The sequence below is a fragment of the Trachurus trachurus genome (assembly GCF_905171665.1).
Source record: "Trachurus trachurus genome assembly, chromosome: 20".
NCBI classification, from domain to species: Eukaryota; Metazoa; Chordata; class Actinopteri; order Carangiformes; family Carangidae; genus Trachurus; species Trachurus trachurus.
In genome coordinates, this window is record NC_139911.1 from 16,146,314 (window position 1) to 16,172,613 (window position 26,300).

The 26,300-nt window shown below is 43.2% G+C and overlaps 2 protein-coding genes across 3 annotated transcripts in view; one reads left to right on the forward strand and one right to left on the reverse strand.

Annotated features, from left to right (window-relative positions):
• Positions 1-247: 247 nt before the first annotated feature.
• On the reverse strand, positions 248-17,745 carry LOC311003866 (programmed cell death 1 ligand 1-like). Of its 2 annotated transcripts, XM_083995770.1 has the most exons (7): positions 17,524-17,745; positions 16,260-16,574; positions 14,371-14,625; positions 1,671-1,952; positions 1,122-1,213; positions 955-989; positions 248-499 (listed from the first exon to the last, which is right to left on the reverse strand). In XM_083995770.1, the coding sequence occupies exons 1-7, from the start codon at positions 17,588-17,590 to the stop codon at positions 469-471; spliced, it is 1,077 nt and encodes a 358-aa protein (XP_083851896.1). In that variant the 5' UTR covers positions 17,591-17,745; the 3' UTR covers positions 248-468. The 2 variants fall into 2 exon arrangements, with proteins under 2 accessions (XP_083851896.1, XP_083851897.1); XM_083995771.1 differs by lacking the exon at positions 955-989.
• A 7,046-nt stretch (positions 17,746-24,791) lies between these two features.
• Positions 24,792-26,300, forward strand: part of LOC311004016 (gamma-aminobutyric acid receptor subunit rho-3-like) — a 46,586-nt gene continuing 45,077 nt past the window's right edge. Inside the window, exons 1-2 of the mRNA XM_083995955.1 lie at positions 24,792-24,866; positions 25,607-25,815. The gene's annotated coding sequence lies outside the window, so the exon portion shown is untranslated. The remainder of the gene's footprint in view (positions 24,867-25,606; positions 25,816-26,300) is intronic.

The following is a 26,300-nucleotide window of genomic DNA, read 5'->3' on the forward strand; positions in this document are numbered from 1 at the left end:
GAATAAATAAACTTCTTCTTTACCTTTTGTCTGTGTGTATCAACATGAGGTAGAGGAGGAGCACAGTCTCCTTGTCCTTCATTTGTTTCACAAACAGCACCTCCAAAACACAGAACGTCTTCACCGTCTTGTTCTCAGCCGTGCAAATCATCATGCATCAGTGTGTTATATAGATCCCATCTATTTTAACTTTGCTGTTTTTTGCATTTGGTTTTTTTTTTTTTTTTTTTTTTTTAAATCTGACTGAGTCCTCAGTGAAGTAGAAACAGCAAAAGACAGATTGTTCCTTTTTGAGAGAATGGACAGTTCACATTCATGTTTGAATGACATGTTCTTCTGTCACAGGTTCTTTTGTCTCTACTGTATGTTTCTGTTTTTTCCGCTTTCTTGTCCATCTGACATGGGTTCTTGTCCGTTTAACATGGATTTCTCAATGGAAGATTTGTCAGAAATAACTTATTCCACATCTTATTTCATCTGAAGTTCAGTTTGCTCTTCCCTGCAAACACAATTAAACAGTGGTCAGTACTGAAACACATTGAACTCAAACTCTTAATCTTCCATTTATTTGTCTTCATTATAAACAAATTCTGCAGAGGATGTTAACTATCTGAAAACAGACTGGAGGACATCTATTAGTTTGTTTTTACTAGCTTTGTTGTTAAATCCCTTTGTATATCATGTGTGACATTATTCTGTGCTGTTGACTTGATTCTTTCTGACCATGAACACCACAACAGTGTCTGCTGATGTAGCAGAGACAGCAGCTAAAGTCAAGCTGGGTGTGAAGCTTTAACTGAGGAGAGACACTCTCATTGATACATTTCTCAGTGAAATGGATTACTGCGTGCCATCATGCACTGCAACATGATGATTAGTTATGACCACAGATGATTTGGCTCTAACTAAATGACAACAGTAGTCTAGTCTGCTTTAGTACAATAGTATACTTACTCTGTATGGTCTTCACTCTTGTCCTTTCTTCTTTTCTGAATCCAGACATGACCATAATTCATGCATTAATAAATATATTATCATTAGTACAAACAAGACACACACAAGTCATTATAATCTGCAAAAGTGTGTTAATGACCATGAATACTGTTTTTGTTATTGCTTACCTTTATATATATATATACTCCTACTACTCCCCCTACTATTACTAATAATACAGCAGTAACTCCAACTGCAATTCCTGCAACGTTTGAAGCATCTGGAACGGAAAAAGATTCAGGTCAGCTTTAAGTGCAGTGACAAGAACTGTAGCACTGAGCAACAATGTAACAGCAGCGGCAGTAACACAAAAGTGCAGAAATTAAACAAAAATCTGCCAGGTAGTTTTTTAGGTAATTCAAGTTGACTGGGCTGCAAATAATAATACAGTGGAGTGAAGTTAAGACCTTATTATGTGAAATAGTGACTCAGTGGTCAGTTTGTGTGATGAATGTCCACAAAGACTGATTTGTATCTTCAGTATGGTGGATGGCTTGATAAGTTGCCTTCTTGACATGGGTGTTGTTGAGGTAGGTTTTTCTCCATCCACTGATATAAATCATCAGTAGTGAGAGTGGACACTGTCTGGGATGGCTGTTTTTGTTTTAATCTAGTGACAACCTTCAGCACAGTGAGTCGCTGTGAACTCTGAATGTCCTTACTTCCTGGGAGCTCACCTTCTTCTTCTTCCTTTACCATCAGAAAGGTGTTGGTTATCAGCGTCTTCTCAGCATCACTCAGTTCACAGGTGTATGTTCCCTCATGATCTGAAGATAAGTGTTGTAGTGTGAGGCTTCCTGATTCTGACACACTCTTCACCTGCTGCCTCCAGCTCTGTGAGATAACAGACTGGTTCACAATGATCTGACTGTGGTTGAATCTCCACACCACACTCTGACTGGAGGTCTCTGACTCCATGCAGGGAATTGTTGTTTCAGTGCTGGTTCCAGTAATAGAAGCTGAAATGAAAAAAAGATAAAATAATGTTGTGATGCAGCTCTGCTTCCAGGTTCTAGTAAGAACTTCTGAACACTGACAAGAATGAAAAGTCATTGTATATCCATAAAGGGAATAAACCTGTGGAACAACCTTGATCATGATTTTTTTTTAAACTGTAGCTCAATCTACCAATTTAAGAAAATGTATAAATCCAATATTATTGATACCTATAGGGCAATTCCATGACACATTGTAGAATTTGCTTGTCTGTTTTACTTAGTCTTCTCGTTTGTTTTGCAAATACAAGTCATATCATTATCATATCATATATCAGTTCTATCTGGGGTTTTTTTCTTCTTTTTTTATGCTCTTTATTTTCAATATGTAAATGCAAATCTTATAAGTGTAGCCCTGTGGCTATTAATTTCATTCATTCATATACAGATATTAAAATGTTTGTGTTGGTAATACATAATAGTTCATGAAGTGTAAATATGTTAAAAATGTTGAATTATAAAATGTTTAACAGCCATGTTATATACAGTCACAAGTCAGAGATAAAAGAGTGGTGTTATCTTAAAAATCATTCATGGGTAATGTCAGCACAAGGAGACCTCGATTGTTGTGGGGTAGTGAAGCATCTTTTATTTTATTCTCCCATCTTTGTATGTCTGTAGAGCCAATCCTGTCCTCACCTTGCTCAGGTAGGAGGGACTTAGCGTCACCTACGTGCCGCAGCAAAGTAGCGGTAGCAGAGCCTGCTTTTATCGGCGTCCGAGTTGGATAGCTGTAAACTTGTAAAAGTAAAAACACTCCTAACTTCCAAGACTGACGGAGAGTCGTCCTGTGGTCGATGTGTGTGAACTCTGTGAAGCTGCCAGAGGTAAATTCATGTGTTTTAATGTGCTCGGTGCTATTGTTTATTTGTAACGTGTATGAAACGAGCCGAGTTGCTAATCGCCGTTAGCCTTTAGCTTAGCCTCCCCATAGGCCTTCATACTGTTTATTCTGCATTGTAGTTAGCAATTGCTAATTTGTGTGATACGTTCTGTGGGTTTTTCACCATGAATAGCCCTGTAGCTTATTTACTAAGAGGAATTGTGTGATTCAGGACCGGACATTTGCCATAAGAGGGAGAGAGTGAGGACCGGGAGAGCCCTGGACCGTGGAGAGAGACTGTAGCTGCTGTACTTGAGCGTGGTTTCTCCGCACCGTGTTGCTGCACGCTCCGTCCCCTTGCCGCTGAAACTGCACCTTGCCTTTGCCCCTTTTCCCCCCATCTCCATCTCTGACTGTGAGGATTCGTGAGTACACTAACACATTGCACGTGCTTTTTTGTTTGTGCTGGTTAAAACCCAGTGAAGTGGCTATTCGTTTCTGGCCTCCACGCTCACAAGCATCGAACGGGCCTGCAACGTTTTTCTTTTCGTTGACATTTAATAGCCCTGTGTGAATGTGTGTGTGAGTGTGGGCTGTGGACATTTGAATTGACCTGGTCACTTTGTTTTTACATTCTCTCAGTGGGTTTAACCGTGGTCATTTGTGTATCAAACTTTCCAGTGCATTATATGAGAGTTTTGAATACTGTTATAACTGCATACTTAAAGGTCAACAGTGAACTGGTTACATATTTTCTAAATCCAATCCTAACATTGTAATAAATACTTTTGGTGTTTCAACTAAAATCCTGTGTTGTAATTATAAGAATAATACTGTTTGGATAAATATAAATTAGGTTTAAGTGAACTTTTATTTTAAAGGGGAAGTACCAAATTTTGTGTTTACTTCTTAATAGTTATTGGAGGCACCGCCAAGTTATTTTATTTCACTATCACAGTTATCACAGGTAGCGCCATCTTTAGACGAACTCAGGCCCCGTCCCACTGTACTACAACACCCCAATTAGTCAGTATTTCCTAGCTACATGGGACTGGGGTTACATAAATGGAGGCACCGCTGGGATTAGTTCACTGTATGGCCAACTAAATTTAAGTAGTCAAGATCAAACTCACATACAATAATGACTCACTCACCCAACCCCGAGCTACTAGCTGAGCTACTGAAATGGTGTGATGATGTAAAAGTAGATCCAGCCAATGCTTTGATACTGAGTAATGTACCTACAGAGGCAGTTGTAGCTGATATAACAGAGTCACTGGAAGCTGTAAAAGCCCTCGGCCGAGTTCGCTATAAAGCTAAAATATCAGTCTCACAGCTACAGCAAGACATGATACTCTGTGAGTGCCAAAACCCAGTTGACCCTAAAACAGTTCCCCCTGAGATCTACCCCCTTAATGGTGGGACCCCATGGAAAGTGACCCTTCTCACACGTGCCACCGCCCAGCCTGATGACTTCACCCTGAAGTTGCTGAACTTGCTGCAAAGTGAAGGTAAATCACTGAATGATCTCCAACCCTTATTTGAGCAAAGCCCACCCACACAGACAGACCCAACCTCCATCATTCGTGCTGTGGGAGAGTTGCTGGAAAAAACAATGCGACCCCCACCAGAAAACAATGCTTTCCGCAGGTTACGTGTTTTTTCAGGAGTGCTACCCACACCTGCAGGAGAGGAGACCCTTGAAAACTGGCTTGAGCAGGCACAGGTAATGCTGGATGAGTGCGATGGTTCTGTAAAAGAGAAAAAGAAAAGGATCGTTGAGAGTGTAAAAGGTCCAGCATTTGAGATAATCCAGGCTGTGCGATACAATGATGCAGATGCGCGTCCAGAAGATTATTTAGCAGCCTTGGAAAATGCATTTGGGATCACCAAGTCTGGTGAAGATTTTTATTTTACGTTCAGATCCATGCAACAAAAGTCAGGTGAGAGGCTATCAGATTACCTAAGGAGATTGGAAAAGGCGTTGTCCAAAGCTGTTCAGAAAGGAGGCCTTCCTCCTACGTCCAGAGACCGTGCACGAGCAGAGCAGCTATTGAGAGGTGCAGCATCAGAATCAGACATCCTGCTACTCCAGTTGCGTCTTAAAGAGAGGTTGAGGAACCCTCCCTCTTTCATGGAGTTACTGAGCGAGATCAGAGTAGAGGAAGATCAGAAGGTTACTAGACGAAATCTCACCACAAGCGCGCACACAGTACGTGCAGCAGAGGACAGTACAGCCCATTCTGCTGAAGTAGATGTTCTTAAGAGCCAAGTAAAAGCTTTAGAAGCTAAAGTACAGCAGCTATCAGTCAAAGAGAAACCCTCAGTGTTACATGTTGATCCTGAAGTGCAGTCACTGAAGGAACAAGTGGCTAGTTTGCAGCTGTTAAATCAGCTCAGAGAGCAATCAGCCATGCAAGAGACCCCCAGAGAAAGGGACCCCCATAGGTTTAGAGCAAAGCAGCCCTTTAAACCTAGGAAAAGCAGTAACACTACCGATGGCCAGAGTGTATTTTGTTACCGCTGTGGAGAGGATGGCCACATCACCAAAAACTGCAGTGGCCCTGACAACCCCTCCAAAGTGATAAGCAAGCTAATCAGAAACAACCAAAAGCTCAGACAAAACCAAAAGTGTCCCCCAACCAATTCCCCAGGGCAAACAGGACATGTAGGCCAACTCAACAGCAGTTCCCTAGGGCTCAGCACGCCAGCAGACATCCCTAAAGGTTTAGTAGGTGAGTCTAGCATTGGGAAAGTCATAATTGAAGGACACACATGTGACGCTTTAATGGATGGTGGCTCTAACGTGTCAATTGTTTTTGAAGACTACTACAACAAGCATTTGTCCCATCTACCGCTTCACTCCATTTCAAGCCTGGAGCTATGGGGCCTAAGTCAGGCTAGTTACCCATATAAAGGCTACATTGCAGCTGAGATACAGTTTCTCGAAGATGGTGATCAGTGTGAGCCTAAGGTGGTGCTTGTTTTAGTCTGCCCAGAAGGTAATGGCCCTGAAAAGCTGCCACTCATCGTTGGCACCAATGCCCGAGCATTCAGTCATGCCCCGCAGTCGAGTGAGGTTCATGGTGACCCCAAGCTAGCTCGAACCATGCGTGTAGCTACACAGCTACCTACCCAGTCTAAGTCACACCTCCCTCGTAGTGATCCTCTGGCTGTAGTTAAGTGGAGTGGACCTGGACCTCTTACTGTACCTCCTGGTAGTGAGCGTTCAGCTATTTGTAAAGTGTTATGTAACGAGAAAATCAAAGATAGCATCCTCGTGGTAGAGACTCCTTCCAACGGAGCACTTCCAGCTGGAGTGTTAATGCCCCCCTGCGTCCTACTCTCCGCAGAGATGGATTGCAACAGATTTTCAGTGTTGTTAAAAAACGAGTCTGCCAAACCAAAAGCCATTCCCAAAGGCACAGTGATCGCTTATGTGCACAAAGCAGAAGTTGTCACCCAGCTGCAGCAGGTAGAGACCCCATCTAGCACACTTGACCCTGCTATCTTTAATTTTGGTGACTCTCCCATTCCAGAGAACTGGAGAAACCGACTGGCTCAAAAATTGGCTGATCGGCCTGAGGTTTTCTCCTTGTCCGAGTGGGATGTGGGTTTGGCGAAAGGAGTGGAGCATTGTATTAGGCTGAAAGACCCTAGCCCCTTTCGAGAGAGAGTCAGGCGTCTTGCTCCCGCAGAAATCGATGATGTCCGCAAACATCTACAGGAGCTCCTTGCTACAGGGATTATCAAAGAATCACGCAGCCCGTACGCTTCTCCCATAGTGATAGCTAGGAAGAAGAATGGTAAGATAAGAATGTGCATTGATTATCGCACCCTTAATCTGAAGACCATACCTGACCAATACACCCTTCCTCGGATCGATGATGCTTTGGCCAGCCTCACGGGAAGCCGTTGGTTTTCTGTGCTTGATCTTCGCTCTGGCTATTATCAAATCGCAATGTCCGAGGAGGACAAGGAAAAAACAGCGTTCATCTGCCCGCTTGGGTTTTACCAGTTTGAGCGGATGCCCCAGGGCATCACCGGGGCCCCTGCCACGTTCCAGCGATTGATGGAAAAGGCAGTGGGAGATATGAACCTGCTTCAGTGTCTCGTTTACCTCGACGACCTCATCGTGTTTGGTCGCACCCTGGAAGAACACGAAGAACGTCTTCTGCGCGTACTTGACCGACTGGCAGAGGTCGGCTTAAAACTTTCACTGGACAAGTGCCAGTTTTGCCAGCCGGAAGTAAAGTACGTGGGGCATATAGTGTCCGCAGCCGGTATTGCAACCGACCCCGACAAAATCAAGGCTGTAGCCCAGTGGCAGCCACCTACCCACTTGAAGTCGCTGCAGTCATTTCTGGGGTTCTGCGGTTATTATCGCAAGTTCATCAAGAACTACTCAGCCATAGTTCGCCCTCTCACTGATTTAACAAAGGGATACCCTCCTGTAAGGAAGGGGAAGAACCCTGCCAAATCCAATGTTAATGACTATTTTCGACCCTCTGAGCCCTTTGGCGCGCGCTGGACCCCAGCCTGCGCTGCTGCTTTTCGCCAAATCATCCAATGTCTTACCAGTGCTCCAGTGTTGGCTTTTGCCGATGCAACAAAGCCTTACATCCTACATGTGGATGCCAGCATGGACGGGCTTGGGGCGGTCCTCAATCAAGAATACCCTGAAGGGTTGCGACCTGTGGCATTTGCTAGCCGTAAGCTATGCCAAGCAGAGAAAAACTACCCTATCCACCAACTTGAATTTGGGCAATTCCAGCGTTATGGATGTTACATTCAGAGAGAAAATTGGAAACTAAGCTGAACTTTGACAAGGCATTGATAAGAATTAGAAAAATTAAAATACATATTTTAGTTACACTTATTGGGATAAAAATAAGCCTGCAATATGAAATGTTTTGACCCTTTGGATTTTGAGAGAAGTGACAAAATACCCAGCGTTATGGATGTTACGGAAATGGACAAGCTTTTCGGACTCACTGAACACATGATGAAAACTCTGTGAATTGATCTTTCAAAGACTAACATGTTAAATATATTTTTGTAGGGAAGGGTTTGAGGTACCCAAAAAGCACATTCAGGAAAACCTTGTTTTTCCTGTTAAGGAAAGAATCAAAGAAAAGTGCCGTTATGGATGTTACATTTTTGCGTTATGGATGTTACATGTCTGAAATAGACAGTCAAAAATAGTGGTTTACCCACATTTGTTTGACTTGAGTGGCCTTTTTAAGCTTGTGTGTTGATAATAATGAAGAGGATTTAGCACTTATATGGTACAATTAACATTACTAGCCTACACTAGCTGATTGTGCCTGATCTTTCACTCATATGAAGCTAACGTTAACAGCAAATTTTAGCTAGCCAGAAGTTAGCCAGGGAAAAGGTATGAATGCCCAAATTACAGACTATATGCTTATAATTTAAAGTGAACGTAATGTTCTTTTTTTCTTTTATACACAAAGTTAAACATAATGTTGATTAGTGTGCGTGTGTGTCACTTTAAAGGGATAGTTCACCCAAAATTCAAATTTCACTCATTATCTTACTCACCCTCATGTCGACTAAGAGCTGTGAGAAGTTTCAGAGTCCTCCGTCCCTTCTCTGAGTTACGGGGGGGGGGGTCCGCATAGCAGTATTTGTCCATATAATGGTTGTGAATGGATACCAACTTTCTTCGACCAAAAAGACACACCAAAAACCCTCAAAATACCTCCATGCTGCTCGTCTGTAATGTCCCTCTTGTATTGAAGCCCCGACATGAGAAATTGTTCCGCCGGTCAGTGCAAATCACACAAGATTTGCACTGACACAGGAAGAGCAGTGAACCGAGACACTGGGAGCTTCTGCTACAAACAAGCTTAAAATATAGACTTATTAAAAAAAATTTTAAACAATTTATCATGTTGGGGCTTCAATACAAGAGGGACATTACAGACGAGCAGTATGGAGGTATTTAGATGTTTTTGGTGTGTCTTTTTAGTTGACATGAGGGTGAGTAGATAATGAGTGAAATTTGAATTTTGGGTGAACTATCCCTCTAATGAATTGGCGAACCAAAAAAAAAAAAAAAAAAAAAAAGTGAGAAGCGCGACGCAAGTCGAACTGTCTGGCCAAAACAAAAGCACCAGGTCTAAGAATAAAGTTTACCAGAATCTCTAGTAGCCTAGGCTACTGACTATAAATAATTACGGACCGACGTGAAAGCGAGCGGAGGAAAACTTAACTGGTATTGAAGTGAGACGAGACGTGAGCTGTCAAACGTGAGTGATTGACAGAGAGGTTGTCACTGTGTGTGTGAGAGAGAGAGAGAGAGAGAGAGCGCGGAGCGGGGCACAGCTGTAGTGACCTGTTTGTGTGTGTAGTTTTCATTCATCAAAAGCACAGATAATGACTCGTATTATTCGTACAATAATCGTAGCTACTCGTCAAAAGTGCTTTAACCATACCAGATACGCGCCGGCTCAACCCTGTTAAACAGCGAGCAAGAATGGCAGTGTACCCGCGTAGCCTAATGTGATACAGTAACATTTTCCCATGTCGGCAGCCCATTCCTGCAAATAGCTCATTCAGGGTGATAAGCACTACACAGCGAGCCACAGGAGCAGTATTAACTTGTATCATAGTGGGGTGTAACCATTAACGTGATACAGTGTAATCAACATTGTTCACACATGGACTGGGGTTCAGATGATTGACTCAAGAATTCATCTACAATATGTAACGTCCGTCACGGTAACGTCCGTAACGCTCGGAAATAATAATAAAAATAAGACCAGGATGACCAATTGTTGCTAATATGTCATCTTCATGAAAGTTAGCTTTGCTTAGAAAGTTTGGCTGAAATTGCTTTCCAGATGCATGTTTTATGACAACTTTTCTTAAAAAACGTTATGGACGTTACACGCGCTGTCCCATAAACGGGCATCATTAATAGCAGGTTCCACCTGACAATGGAAAGACACAAAGTACATAACTGATTTAAATATTGATACAACAGCCCTTCTTGATAAAAAAGTGAGGTTAGAGGACATCTGTAGGTGATTTCTTTTTGCCATTTGGCCATTCAGAAAGTCATACAATTTGGTTATTTGAAAAATAAATTTTTACATTATTGCGTCTCCTCATTGTAGTGTGGAAAAACATGTATTTGCATGAATATTATGATCAAATATATTTTGTACTTCAAAATATAGACCTTGATGATACATTTTAAATGGGTTTTGTTATAAATATGGCTACTTTATTTTTTCATGGTGAGGTTGACATTTGTATGGAATTGCCCATTTCTGGCTTTGAAGTGGGCCGTGGTGGATAAGTTCCACGATTACCTCTATGGTGCCAGATTCACGGTGAGAACCGACAACAACCCGCTCACCTATGTTCTCACCACGGCGAAGTTGAACGCTACTGGCCATAGGTGGTTGGCTAACTTAACTACCTACGACTTTGACATTAAGTATAAGCCTGGCAGAGAAAATGTGGATGCCGACTGGTTGTCCCGGAACGCCATGGAAGAGGACGACGGATGGAGGCACATCCCTCAATCAGGTGTTAAGGCTCTCTGTCGCCCCTTTAGTGTCACTCAATCATCTAAACTGCCCAACCGTCTCATAGACCAATTGGGAGTTCCCCCAACTGCCATCCCCCCTGCTTATGCGTTATCCACTCAGCTCGGGGTGAGTTCTTTGGAACAGCTAAGCAACGAGGAGCTGCGCAAGGCGCAAGACAGAGACCCAGACATCGGTGTCGCCAAACAAGCTGTACAAAGTGGAGTCTGGCCCCCGACCTCCCAAAGCCACACTCCAGATGTTGCTTTGCTGCAACGAGAAAGCAGCAGGCTTCTGATAAAGTCAGGCCTGTTGTACAGGAAAACCACCAGACCGGTGAGCGGCCAAATTTTCCAACTAGTCCTCCCCAGTGAACACCGTCTTAGAGTGCTTAAGTCTGTTCATGATGATTCCGGCCATCTGGGAGTTGACCGCATCACTGACCTGGTGAAAGATCGATTTTATTGGCCCAAAATGGCCTCCGACATTTCCCAGTACATCAAAAACTGTGGCCGGTGTGTTGCTCGTAAAACGTTACCTCATAGGGCCGCACCTTTGAAACAGATAACCAGCAGTGGTCCCCTCGACTTAGTGTGTATAGACTTTCTGTCTATAGAGCCTGATGCAAAGGGTATGACCAACGTTCTTGTGGTAACAGACCACTTTACCCGATATGCACAGGCTTATGTGACAAAAGATCAAAGAGCAACCACCGTCGCCAAAGTGCTGGTCGAGAGATTTTTCGTGCATTATGGCCTGCCGTCCAGAATTCATTCTGACCAAGGGCGTGACTTTGAGAGCCGTCTCATCAAAGAGCTCTTGGGAATGTTAGGCATCAAAAAATCCAGAACGAGTCCATATCACCCCCAAGGTGACCCGCAGCCAGAGCGTTTCAACCGAACACTCTTGGCTATGCTCGGTACTCTCCAACCCAGTCAGAAACAAAAATGGAGCCAGTATGTCAGTTCGCTCGTCCACGCATACAACTGTACCCGTAACGATGCGACGGGTTACTCTCCATACTGCTTGATGTTTGGGCGTGAGGCTCGTCTGCCCATTGATCTGTGTTTTGGAACTTCTCCCGATGGAGACAACTGTAGTGACTACTTACAGTATGTTGACAAGCTGAAAAGTGACCTGAAAAGGGCATACGAGTTAGCAGTGACAGTTGCTAATAAGTCACATGACAAAAACAAGAGGTACTATGACAACAGAGTGAGAGACCAAGTGTTGGAGAAAGGGGATCGCGTGCTCGTCCGAGCTCTGGGCTTGCCTGGAAAGCACAAGCTTGGCGACAAATGGCGTTCTGACCCTTACGTTGTTGTCGAAAAATTACAAGACTTACCTGTGTACAGAGTAAAACCTGAAAAGGGAAGAGGTATGGTCAAGACCCTGCATAGGGACCACCTTTTACCCATAGGGTATCTGGTCAGGTTTCCCTCAGATGTGGAGATGAAGCGTCTACCCCAGAGGCCTGAGACGCGCTCGCATCAAAATAGACAGTCCATTGAAAATCCAAATCAGGAGGAACCCTCGGAAGACGAGGAAGAACATTGGAACCTACCTGCAGACCGGAGGGAGGACATCTTACTGGCCCTTGATCTGCTGGCGGATCACCTGAGCGGAGATGTTCCCCTGGAAAATGCACTAACTCAGCATAACATTGTTGAAGAGGACATGGATGTGGATACTGAGGACGATGTGGATGAAATCTCGGAAGGACAAGATACAGAGCAAATTCAGCAACCGCCGAAGGACACTGTGGTGCACACAGGTCTAGAAGGGGGAGAGCTCCCCTCTACTAGTCAGTCCCAAAGTAGTGCCGAGTCTGGTTGTAACCGTCCCGCCCGAAGACAAGTGAAACCCGTCGTGCGGTTAAGCTATGATAGACCTGGCCATTCCACCAATGAACCTATTGTAGTTGTACATAGGGGATTGAGAATCACTATCAAAAGAGACTCCCCAGTGCTTTATCAAAGTTGGGATAATGTATAATGACAAAAACACCTATTTATGACCCTAGTCTGTAGCATACATGCCAGACATTGATGTTGACATATACCGGACGTGACAGATGTAAACTAGTGTGATGAGGACATCAACACCCTTTAGAAAGGGGAGATTGTAGCCCTGTGGCTATTAATTTCATTCATTCATATACAGATATTAAAATGTTTGTGTTGGTAATACATAATAGTTCATGAAGTGTAAATATGTTAAAAATGTTGAATTATAAAATGTTTAACAGCCATGTTATATACAGTCACAAGTCAGAGATAAAAGAGTGGTGTTATCTTAAAAATCATTCATGGGTAATGTCAGCACAAGGAGACCTCGATTGTTGTGGGGTAGTGAAGCATCTTTTATTTTATTCTCCCATCTTTGTATGTCTGTAGAGCCAATCCTGTCCTCACCTTGCTCAGGTAGGAGGGACTTAGCGTCACCCACGTGCCGCAGCAAAGTAGCGGTAGCAGAGCCTGCTTTTATCGGCGTCCGAGTTGGATAGCTGTAAACTTGTAAAAGTAAAAACACTCCTAACTTCCAAGACTGACGGAGAGTCGTCCTGTGGTCGATGTGTGTGAACTCTGTGAAGCTGCCAGAGGTAAATTCATGTGTTTTAATGTGCTCGGTGCTATTGTTTATTTGTAACGTGTATGAAACGAGCCGAGTTGCTAATCGCCGTTAGCCTTTAGCTTAGCCTCCCCATAGGCCTTCATACTGTTTATTCTGCATTGTAGTTAGCAATTGCTAATTTGTGTGATACGTTCTGTGGGTTTTTCACCATGAATAGCCCTGTAGCTTATTTACTAAGAGGAATTGTGTGATTCAGGACCGGACATTTGCCATAAGAGGGAGAGAGTGAGGACCGGGAGAGCCCTGGACCGTGGAGAGAGACTGTAGCTGCTGTACTTGAGCGTGGTTTCTCCGCACCGTGTTGCTGCACGCTCCGTCCCCTTGCCGCTGAAACTGCACCTTGCCTTTGCCCCTTTTCCCCCCATCTCCATCTCTGACTGTGAGGATTCGTGAGTACACTAACACATTGCACGTGCTTTTTTGTTTGTGCTGGTTAAAACCCAGTGAAGTGGCTATTCGTTTCTGGCCTCCACGCTCACAAGCATCGAACGGGCCTGCAACGTTTTTCTTTTCGTTGACATTTAATAGCCCTGTGTGAATGTGTGTGTGAGTGTGGGCTGTGGACATTTGAATTGACCTGGTCACTTTGTTTTTACATTCTCTCAGTGGGTTTAACCGTGGTCATTTGTGTATCAAACTTTCCAGTGCATTATATGAGAGTTTTGAATACTGTTATAACTGCATACTTAAAGGTCAACAGTGAACTGGTTACATATTTTCTAAATCCAATCCTAACATTGTAATAAATACTTTTGGTGTTTCAACTAAAATCCTGTGTTGTAATTATAAGAATAATACTGTTTGGATAAATATAAATTAGGTTTAAGTGAACTTTTATTTTAAAGGGGAAGTACCAAATTTTGTGTTTACTTCTTAATAGTTATTGGAGGCACCGCCAAGTTATTTTATTTCACTATCACAGTTATCACAGGTAGCGCCATCTTTAGACGAACTCAGGCCCCGTCCCACTGTACTACAACACCCCAATTAGTCAGTATTTCCTAGCTACATGGGACTGGGGTTACATAAGGGTAGGCACAATAAGCTATCGCTTCACACCTTTTGGTCCATGTATTACTGACCAATCAATGCATCTTGTCTTGTCTTGTTTTTTATGAATCAACTAAATAAATAAACTCAAACTCAAAAACCCAGGGATCATTGAGGAGGTTCCTTGGTACCAAGCTAAGAAAGGGACAATTTATTTTCACTGTTCCATCTAAAAGTGACTTTTTGGTCATAGGTTAAACCCTTAATCCAATAACACATCTGAAATTAAAAATGTTATCGTGGGGAGACTGTGGTCTAGTTTGTGTCAGGTTACTGATCCTTGATGTAACAAATCTCCAGAGTGAGTGCTTACTTGTTGCAAACCAAGTGGCTTTCCCCGTGTGTCTTCCACTCTTGATGATGCAGGTGTATTTCTGACCAGTATTTGTGAGCGTCACAGAGCTGCTGATGTTGTAGAGCAGCTGTTCAGTCACTTTAGTTGTGCTCTTGAAGTTCTCATTGGATGGAGGACTGGTGGACCAGGTGAGCTGAGGCACAGGGTAGATCCCTTCTGAGCTGCAGGTGATGTTGTTTTCCACCTGCTGAATATTGACTTTACCAACTGGAGCTGTGTAAAAAAGAAAGAAAAAAATCCCTTTTATTCACATTTGAAACATGTTTTTGAGTTTGGTAATGCTATACTGTAGCAAGTGTCTGTGCTATCTTTGATTCTAAGTGCTTGTTGTAAACTTCTCCTCTCTGAGAGCAGAGACTAACTTGTTCCCCACTTTGCGCATGTTGTGCCTCCTCTACAACCCTGATCCTGATCCTAATCCTCCTTTACAGACTCCTTTGTAGCAACATACTCTTTGAATATATTAATTGGTAAACTGGGGGGATTATATAGTTCTATTGAGTCCATGGAATAGATGTGCAGTGTTGAAAAAGCACTTTGACCTTTCAACATGTCATAAAATAATCAGTATCGGCTGTGTCTTAAGATACGGGGCAAGTTTCCAACAGAAACTACAGAAAACATGAATGCACTGTTTGTGGGCTCTGAGAATGTAGGTATAGATCTTTGAACAGCCACGAAGGTCACTCTTTTTCCAGGTGGTTGTCATGATCACAGCAGAAATATGTCAGCAATATTTTGTCATTTTTACATAATGATTGGAAAATCAAACACAAAACAACAACAAAAACACACATTTCCATATTAAATATAAGTTTAGTGGGGGACACAGCCTATAAAGAAACTTAAAAGGTGTTAACATTCACAACCATGAGACACAGTGGAGGAGTCACAGTGGATTTTGTTGTACACATCTTATCTTGTGGCTGACCTTGCACGACTCTGAGCCCTCCCACCTCCGGAGGTAACTGATAACATGCAGTCTGTGTGCTGTGTCTGAGAGCTCAACACATATTCACCAATACAACACGTGTATTTACACTGTGTCATACCCATTTTCAGTCCAATTCAGAAAGAAACTGTGACGGTGTCCACAGCAAGTTAATAATCTGCTACAGGACTGACACTTGAAGTTGGAGTGTGTGTGCTCACATGTCACTGAGTACATTTCTAGCCTGCAGCCTCCTTGACTGACACTTGACAACTGCACTGAGTCGAGTTGTTCAGGCCACATGTAGCCTACCAGGGCTGACCAGGGCCTGACACAAAGTCTAATGTTGTTCTATCTAGTTTATTCCACAGGAAGCGAACATTGGTGAGAATGATGGAGGGGAGTGGTGGGCTGTCTTTTCAGCCTCTGCCTCACTCCACCCCGCCTTCCTCGCTTCCTTGTCCGAACACGACCCGGTCCATGTTGTCTCAATAGCAGTGATCCAAAGTTTTCCAATCCATGTACCGCAATAGCAGATCGTCTTGGCTCACTCATTGTGTGTGTGTGTGTGTGTGTGTGTGTGTGTGTGTGTGTGTGTGTGTGTGTGTGTGTGTGTGTGTGTGTGTGTGTGTGTGTGTGTGTGTGTGTGTGTGTGTGTGTGTGTGTGTGTGTGTTTGTGTGTGTTGGTGGAAAGCAATGAAGAACATTGCTGTTTACTAAGCAGCAGGGGTCTGGACACAGAAGTGATTTGTGATGTCACAGTAGCCGTCCCCATAGGTTTGTGGGTTTTGATTCGGTGGGAAAGGGCCCAAACGGCTCTTTGATGCTAAAGGTTGCAAACCCTTGTTCTAAAACTGAAACTAAACAGTCACAATATAGCAGTGTTTTTTCTCTCTTTCCTGTGGGTTTCTCATACCTTCTACTTTCAGGTTGATGAATGACTCCTGGTTGCCGGAGATGGTGCTGGTGTAGCACTTGTACCTGCCCTGGTCCTGAACCTTCACCCCTGTCAGGCTCAGGGAGGCGTCTCCTCTGGAGACCTGGTCCTTGACCAGAGACGTCCTGCCTCTGAAGTCCTGGTCTTGGTGTGCCAGCTGGTCTTGGTTGTGATAGAAGGAGTGGACATTTTTTTTCCCTCCCTCCTGAATCCAGTGGACAACAGCTTCTGCACCCTCCTTGAAAGTGCACGGTAAGTTGCAGGTCTTCGTGAAAACACAAAGCACCTCAGGATCTGTACAAATGGTAAAGTAACAAGAATCAGGGTTCAGCTGGGATCTCAGGAAAAGCCTGATTATTAATGGCATCTCTGACATATCTAGATGGACAACTAAACGTCTCTAAAACTGAACTTCATCATGCGGGCCAATCAGGCATTTCATCAAGATATCCAAAAATCAAAATTGTTTCCTTGTCTCTTACCTCAAGCAAGAGACCTGGGTGCCATGTTTGTGCTGTGCCACTGTGTTCTATATACAAAAATAGATCAGCTCTTGGACCAGACCATGGTTATATTTAACCAGGGTTACTACAACACAGTTCTGGCTGCTGAAATTTGATGATAAAGATTGATATAATAAAATTCTCGCAATTTAAAAATCCCACTCCTACTCGGGCACTGATTTGTGAATGATGGTAAGTCTGTGTTCTGTGTTTATTCTCCGCCAACAGCTGCCTGTGGTCAAACTGTGTCTGGCAACACAGGGTGAGTTTATCAGAGCTTGTTTGATAAAAAAGAAGAAGAAGAGGTGCCTGCTGCTGGAAACAGAGCAGAGCAGCTGTTAAACAGAGAATGAAAGTCATTGAAATGTTTTTTGTAGTTTGAAATTCTTGTAATGACATTTCCCTGTAACTTGAATGACAACCAAAAACGAAAGCATGCAGGAACAACAGCCCAGGAATCTGGTTCAGCTGGATGCCAGTCATATCTACCATCTAGTTCTGTTGTGTTCGCATAGTAGCTAAAGTTTGACAGAACAATTTCAATTTCAGCAAAAGATGTGGATAACCCTGAGGTGTAATGTTTTTTTTCCTTTGGAGGATTGACTCCACAATTTCTGTTATAGATCAGTTGAAATCTCGTTTGACCATGACCATTGAAAATGACCATGAGTGCACTGCTTTAAAATATAATCTGTGCTAAATGTTTTGACCTGATCAGACAAGCTGTGAGTGTCACTCACCTCCTCTGGTGAAAGTCCACAAAAAGGTCAACAGTATCCATACGACTAAAGTCTTGACTGCAGCCATTGTCACCTTATATATCCTCTGCCACTGTGTGGACAGCCTTCTGTAATTTTTCCTCTCCGAGCACTACAACCAGGTCGAACTTGTTGGGGGGGAGTGGCTAATTTTACCTAGTTAATCTTTTACAAAAAGGTTTAGGGATTGGTTGGAATGACTCTTCTCTCAAAACTTTAAAGGTCCCGCAGTGTGAGTGAAGCTATACTGAATGTTTTCTGATAAGCAGCGATTTTTATATCAGTTCTGTAAATGTTTCATAGATTCTGTCCACAGAGAAACGCACGCGATCTAAATTCAGTGTTGTGTTTCACTGCTGCAGTCAAGTGAGCCGTCGTTTGTGTGTGTGTGTGTATAAAGGAGGTGCGTGTGTGTGTTGGGGGGGGGGGGGGGGGGGGGCCTTCTTATTTAGGCTACACCAAACATGGTCTAATACTCCACATTTACTGTACAGTAACATCACTTTGGCCCATAAGTTCAGACAATGATTGGTATAGTTGACTTCAGGAGCATCCTGATTACTTCCTCTGTCATTATCAAACATTTTTACTGTATACATTTTGAAAAATTAATCCTAGAAGTTGTCTTATTTTGCTCATATTTAAAAGTCTAATATTCAATTTTTACTGTACAGTATAATCACTTTGGCCCATAAGTTCTGACAGTTGACCTCAGGTGCATCCTGACTCATCCCCCAATCATTATTTTGCATTTCTACTGTATCATTTTTGAGAAATTAAGTCTCAAAGTTTCCTTTTTAGGTTTTAAAAAACAAAACAAAACACAAAAACACGAAAAAAGGTCTAATACTCCATTTCTACTGTAATGTGACATCACTTGGTCCATAAATTCTGACAATGGTTGGTATAGTTGACTTCAGGAGCATCCTGAGTACTCCCTCACTCATTATCAAACATTTTTATTCAATGAGAAATTTGAGGCTTAATTTCTGAAAAATGATACAGTAAATTTGCTTAATAATGATTGAGGAAGTAGCCAGGATGCTCCTGAAGTCAACTGTACCAACCATTGTCAGAGCTTATGGACCAAAGTGTTGTAATTGTACAGGAAAAATGGAGTATTAGAGCTTTCCCGGTGCAAAACAAACAAAAAAAGACAACTTATAGGCTCAATTTCTCCAAAATGATACAGTAAATGTGGTCAGCTGCACCAACCTTTGTCTGAACTTATGGACCAACGTGTCATTACTGTATACAGTAAATATGGAGTATTAGAGCTTTTCCAGTGCAAAACTAAAAAAGAAGACAACTTCTAGGCTTTCTTCTGCTTATTTGTCAGATGCATAGAGCATCAATATTCACTACACAGGCATCTCGTTTTAGTTACCGCTCTCAAACACGTTCCAGGCTGTAAATGTAACTTGATATAAATAGAATGAGCAGCTGCACCATAATCACTGCATCGGTTTCACAGTCGCCTCAACCTCTACTGTTAATATTAACAACCATAATGCAAAAAGGTAGGGCAGGATAAGAGCTGTCTTTTTTTTTTTTTTAAAGATCCAACTCACTGTAAAAATGGTGCACAAGTAGTTCTTATTCTTATCCGGAGGCTGCAGTTAAAACTAGCCCAGAGGTTCCCAACCTTTGGATCTGGGTCACAAGACACAACAACAAGTTTATAGTTTTAAGAGTTTAGGTGAATTTAGCAGACAGTACTTAGAGAGGAACCATGCAGGATTTGTAGCCTAACTATGCTCATTTTTTCCCCTAGATTAAACAGCTTTGGAGTGCTAATTGTGATGGTTTAATAAATGGTTTAACTTGTTGAGAGGGAGAATTCTGCCTTCCACCTATCGTCTCTGAAAACCAACTTTGTAAGGTCAGCGCCTATGACGGATTAAACTACACAAATATACTTAACAGTACACGTCGTAACATCTTATTTGATAACATAATGTTATGTACTGCTCTATTTTTTTTCGCCGGCTTTGTTGTAAGCAAATGCACATGGCCAGGAGGAGGGTTGGCAACACAGTGGAAAAGGGGCTGACTTACATAGTTACTCTTTAAATGCAGGAGAGGAAAAGGAAGTGACAATAAATAAAATTAGATTTTTCATCATCTGGCATTACTAATAATAATATGTACAGACACTGACAGTCACAGATTCTAACCTCATGTCTGTGTGCTGGCTGATTTATGAATGAGGACTCAAGACTCAAACCCGGAACAGCACTCAGGCTCAGAGGGTTCAATGATTAGTCTTTTTATTGACATTACATAACTGTAATTATGACACATTTGTGAAAGAGGCCCAGTATGACTCATGAATGGTGATGCCTAGTGTGGCCCTGCTTAGAGATAACCCATAATTATTTATTCCTCATTAATGTTTAACAGCAGGTTTAGATTGAAGAACACAGAGTTTCATTTTGACACAGGGTTCAGTCTCAATCACTTCACAGTCGCATTCATTCTTTATCCAGGGAACAATCCCAGACGGAGTTTGACCTTTTGGAGCGTTCATCGGTTTGTGTCAATACAGTAGGAAATCAGCAAAACCCTGGACCTCAAACAGCCCAACAGGAGGAACAGGCAATCTGTAAGTGCTGTGACTGATGTCCTTTGTAGATTCAACAATAATAATAAGCAAAAAATGTTGCAAATAAAAAAAAATTGCTACACAATTTATGCAATTCTCTCAAAACTGGAAAGGGCTTATTGCTTTTTCAACCTTTTATGTGCCAGGAACAGGCACTTTGCAAATGATATCCTATGAAGACTATTTCAAGAACAAAAAAAATACAAAGCTCAATTTACTATAGGGAGCTTCACTTTAGCAAAGAACATGTCAAAATTATGCCCACGAACAGCACATGTCCACAAGCCAGGGCAACTCTAAACAGCTTCCACAACACAGTGGCTGACAGCGCTCCAATAGGACTCAATATTTCGATTGCCACCATTATACTACTGTGCCTTCAGTCGCACCAGTGAGGTCTCTAAGATTCTCCATTTGCGTTGCCGTCGTGGAGGTGCATCGCCTCTCTCTGCCAGCATGATGGTTTCTTCAGTCAGCGTCTGGCGGTCTTTCAGGTGATGGATGAATAGCCACAGAGAGGGATGGCGCACTTGCACTGTATCATTCATCGTCCGCTGGTAAGCTAGAATTAAACAATTATAGAAAGATCAAACATCAAATTGACTTGTAGACATTTTGCAACAACACAGATTCAAGGTGGTCATTTTGCAATTACTCACATTCAACATGGTTGTTCGTTCTTTCTTTCGTTCCCTCTCAAAGACATTCCACACAACTGGTGGGAAGGTGGATACAGGGCGGATGTACGTATTCTTCATGTAGGTGATGAACTCATCCATTGCAGCGTAGTGTCTCACAAGACGTCTACAGCGTCTGCTATTGACAAGTGTGTTAAAGTTCATCTGAACCAGAACAAGTGGTAGGTAACCCAGTGCCATGATTTTGCGGATGACCCGAGCAAAGGTGCGGTCTTGGTGGTAGGGAACAGCCAATCCAAGCTCTTGGATCTTCCTCCATAGGGATTGGTTGAAATGAAAATAACACCCTCCAACCATGGCTAGAGGGAACTCCGTTTCCAGTGCTGTCTTCAGGCCATTTTCGAAATCACAGATGTCAAGTTGAGGGCACCAATTGTGGTGGGTTACTTGTCGGATGGCCACTTTGACAACCTGAAGTATTTGCCTGTAGTGTCCAATAGTTCTCTGCTCCATAAGCACATGAACAAGAGGCAGTACAAAGCCATGATGGTTTCCCAATATGGTCGAGGGCAACTCCTAAAGGTGGCATCCATGTAAGTTGTTCTGCATTGTTGCAGCAGGGTGAGATTCTCATTTGTTGCAAACACCAGTATGCCCCAATCATTGTCAGCATGTAGCAAAAAAAGGTCTTCGGCCCATGTTTGGGCCCATGAGCCTCCAACCTCCACTTCATCCACAGTGGCTGGTATCTCTGGCATTGCCTCACACCTGGCTCTCTGCATTGTTGTACGGACTGACCGAAACGCTGGTATTGATGGTCTATCACCTCCACCTTGGACTGCCTGACTATGTCGCACAAATTCTGCATTGTAAACTCGTCTCACTGGCACCGTTGGATCCTGCCTCACTTGAGCCACAACATTTTGTTGGAATTGAGCTCTGCTGACCATGGTTTCATCCTGGGGGTGAGTATGGTGCTCTTCATGGAACCCAGTCACTCTGATAACTTGATCATCATCTTCATTCAGCAGGTTTGTGTACACTTTTGCTCTGCAGTTCTGGCACCAGCAACGCCAATGAATCTTTTCACCTCTTATTTGATGTCGGTGGAAACGGAAGTTCTGAACAACTAACACCTTTCCTCCATGGTTTCCAGGGACCAAGCTTCCAATGCAAGCAGCCATTTGAGCAAATACCGTGGACCAGGGGGTCGGTCCTGTCCGCTATAGCTCTTCACCAAATATTGTGGGGGAAAAAAAGTGCTTCCAAATAATCTTGCGGGAGGATAGGTCTTAAATTAAGCCTGCCTCCAAAAAATACTGACTACGCGTCATGTCGACGCGAACCGCAAGAACTGTGATTGGTCCGCTCAGAAAGTCAGACTGTGACTGGAAGCAACGCCCCTGTTATGATGAATCAGGACTCAGGAAGTGATATTATTGGTGTAAATTGCAGAAACACCAGAACTCTAAAAACACTTTTCTGCAGTCAGATTAAACCCGGAACAGCACTCAGGCTCAGAAGGTTCAGTGATTAGTCTTTTTATTGACATTACATGAATTGAAAATGACACATTTGTGAAAGAGGCCCAATATGACTCATGAATGGTGATGCCTAGTGTGGCCCTGCTGAGAGATAACCCATATATTCCTCCTTAATGTTTAACAGCAGGTTTAGATTGAAGAACACAGAGTTTCATTTTGACACAGGGTTCAGTCTCAATCACTTCACATTCACTTTATCCAGGGAACCATCCCAGACGGTGTTTGGAGCATTCATCGGTTTGTGTCAATACAGCAGGAAATCAGCAAAACCCAACAGGAGTACTGACTCTGACCTCAAGAGGAAAAACTTCAACTCAAAACATCATGAAATTCCCAGAGTCCAAAGGCTTCGTTATACTTTTTATTTTCAGTCTCTCAAAACTTTGCTGAAGATCCGAATTCTTCTAATTCATTCTCCCTTTTTAAAAAACAGTTTCAGGAACACAACCCAAAAACCTGTTTTATGGCACGTGACAGTTTCCTCCCACTGTCACACCTCACTTACTAACCGGTTGAAGAAGGCGTGGTGGTGAACTTTGTTCTTGATTGATAGCAAGCTGTTTAGCCGTGCTGCACTGAGTTTCTTGTCCCCTTAGAGACTGATGTATTAGACATCGGAGAGGCTGCTTTGACCAGGCAGCCTGCCAGTGCCGGGGGTTCACCCCCTGATCCAGAGCAGTTTCACCTTCTCCTATAGGATCCAGCTCCATGAGTAGCAGCCACACGTTTAGTTTCTGACCTGGAGGTGAAGCACTCTGACTCTGCCCCAGCAGGTCAGGGAGTATCAGGAAGTTCTTCCCAACTCAACGGGGACTTTCGGGGACCCTTGTTCCCCACTTAAAGTTCCTGGAAAAGTTCTTGCAACGGAAACTAGTTTACATTCAGCAGGCAGCGCCTCAACGATTCTTCAGAGGAAAACGTAACACCCCCCCAAATATATAAATTAGAAAGGTAGAAAATACAGATTCATAGCGACATTGTGCGCCTCAAACCCTTCATGAAGACATCAAGTTCTACACGGCAGCATGAAAGACAGCAGTTCGTCTCAGGGTTTCCTCTAAAACCCAGAGGGAGCAAGACATATTAAGGCGGTCATCTGGAAGTCAATTGTATTATTCAGTAAAAAAAAAAGAGAAAGAAAGAAAAAGAAATGCTCCTTTTTTCTTAAAGGGTTCTTCCCCCTTGTTCAGTGTGTTTTTGTGCGTGTGTGTGTTAGTATTTTTGTTAGTTCAGGTGCCCAGTTGTTGCTGCCCTTTGTCCTCAGGTCATCTGAGAGCTGGTGTAAGGACTTGACTGTCCGTTGGTGCCACCGACACCCAGAGGGCTGCCCTCATTCAGGTTACCTTCTGCTGCCGAGTCTGAAAGACACAGAGAGAGTTTCTGGATGAGAGGATTGTTATTTTAGATGTTATACTATTTTATGTGTGTGTCCTCAGCAGAGTGAATGGAACTGAAACTGTTTTTCTTTTGAGAGACAAGAGAAAGGAAACATCTGCTTGTTCCCAATTATTACTACTGTTATAACTACTGTGGTTGAAGAGATTAAAACATACTCATAGCTCCTTACAGCTACATTAGAGTGGGTGCTGCTCTTATAAATGAACATTAGGAGGATTTTACCTGTCACAGATCAAAGGACATTTTCTCAGTATAGTGTAACATTGAATTTTAAACCCAGAACCACTGAGTTTTTGTGAAAATGCTGCTCTCAGCTGATACTGTAAATGTTTTACAGGGTGTTCACTAAACATTGACTAAAATTACCAATATGTGAGTATGAATACTGTGACAACAAGCAGTGTTATTCTCTGGCTCCATCTAGTGTTTGTTGTGTGTAACGTTTTATTTTCCATCAGTAACCTTTAACTGCGTGCAGCTCTGTCACCTCCTCAGGGTCGTTCCTGGGCTTCCTCCCTATGCTTCCTGGGACCAGAGGAGAGAGACATGATGTGTGAGAGAGAGAGAAACAACAAATCAGCAGTGAATACTGAATGTAAAAGCAAAGTACCTGCACCTGCCCTGATGCTTAACTGAGCTCAGAAGAACTAATCTGACTTGTTTCTTATGTCACTCCTCTTCCTCTTATTTAACCATGCATGACTATATTTCCTACAAGAAGAGCAGCAGGAAAAACAGGTATGACCCGGATCTCATTCATTGTAACTTGACTAAAAAAAAAGGATTGTGTGCAATAGGATCATTGCAGCAACACAAAGATGCAGAATTTGTCTTTGTCATTCCTGTTGTAACTTCTATTTTTACGTCACGTTTACTGATGAGACTGATGTGTTACGTTGAGCTATTTCACGATAAGTCTGATGTATGTGGATGTAGATGCTGCATTTCATGTATCTCCAGTTCATTTCAAACTGTTTTCTTTATATCCCTCACTCTCCACATCCTCAGGAGTTCATCTTTACCTTTCATCTTCAGGTAGGCCAGCATTCCCACCAGAGCAAGAACCAGCCCTGCAACCACCAGACCCACAATCCACCACTGGAACGGCTCGTCTGATGTGCTCCGCTCACCTGCACACAGGTAACAAACACACACACACTTTTTTTCTTTCTTTTCTTTTCTTTCTTTCTTTTTCTTACAACAAACTGCTTTTTGATTTTATTTGTAAAGGTTTAATCTGGTGATTTCCATATCCTGCCACTTAATTTCTTATGTGTCGCTTCATGGGTTTAGTTAACTCTTCACAATAAGCAAAGAGCACAGCTGCATTATCTATACTTAAGTTAACTTTTTTGTGTGTTTTTCTAGTTAAGTTTAAGTTCACTTTGTGATGATCAGAGGTGATGGTTTTTTACAGAGGGACTACAGCCTTTGCAAAGCTTTGTAATGAGCGCCCTCTTGTGGTTGTAGGAATATTGTCAGATGTGTCTGTTTTTACTGTAGCAGAGACACAAGGTTTAGCCTACAAGGCGTCTGGCTTTGACCTTAATAGAGAAGTGACAGCATGGCTCATTTAATCAAAGCCAATTGAAAATAAAGTTTGATCACAACACAAATGATGGGAAAATAACCACGAATCAAAGATAATGAGACATTTCAGCATCTAAAGCTTGAAATGACAGTCCTTAAATCATCACTAGACCATAAAGTGTATTGATCCACCTGTGGAAACAGTTTTGTTAAAATGTGAATAACCTCAGATTTATCCTTTAACCTTGATGTTGGTGGAATCACAATGATTGTGTTTGTTTGTGACCTCACCAACAAGATTGTCGATGGTGATGTCTGTGCGCTCCCTGTACTTGTTGTGCTGCACGAAGAACGTGCAGGTGTAGCTGCCCGTGTGCTTGGAGTGCTTGGGGTCCATCAGTCGCAGAGAACCGTCTCCGAACCGGACCCTGTAGCCGTCCAGCTCCACGTGCTTGTCCCAGGGCGGCGTGTAGACGGCGTCCCCCGACTGACTGTAGGTGAGGATGTGGGAGACGTCCTCACCGTTGGCGAAGCTCCACTCCAGGGAGGGGTTGTTCAGGTAAGCAGGGGCGGAGCAGGGGATGGTCAGATCGCTCCCTTGGTTTCCTCTTATTTCTGCCAGAGAGAGGGAGCGGAGGGATATAAAATGTGTGGACCACAGACATCATCTAGTCCCTCATCAGCACCTACCAGAGATGTCAGTTTGTCTTTACCTCTTTCCCTGAGCGAGGTGGTCCAGGCCTGACCGCCGTAGGAGGGTGTGACTTTACAGATGTAGATGATGTTGGGTTGTCCCTTGAGCAACCGGAGGCGGCTGTCGACGTCGTAAAGCCCCTGTTCGTTAGTCCGCATACGCGTGACCGGTCGCAGGACCTCGAAGGTGGGCGGCTCAGTGGCCCACGATACACGAGGAGGCGGGAAGACATTTCCGACGGTACACTTCATCTCCTCGTAGCCGCTCGTCCTCGACACCTCCAGAGACACGCCTCGGATGGGAGCTGCACACACACACAAACATTCACAGCATGCTGAAATGTTTCCCAG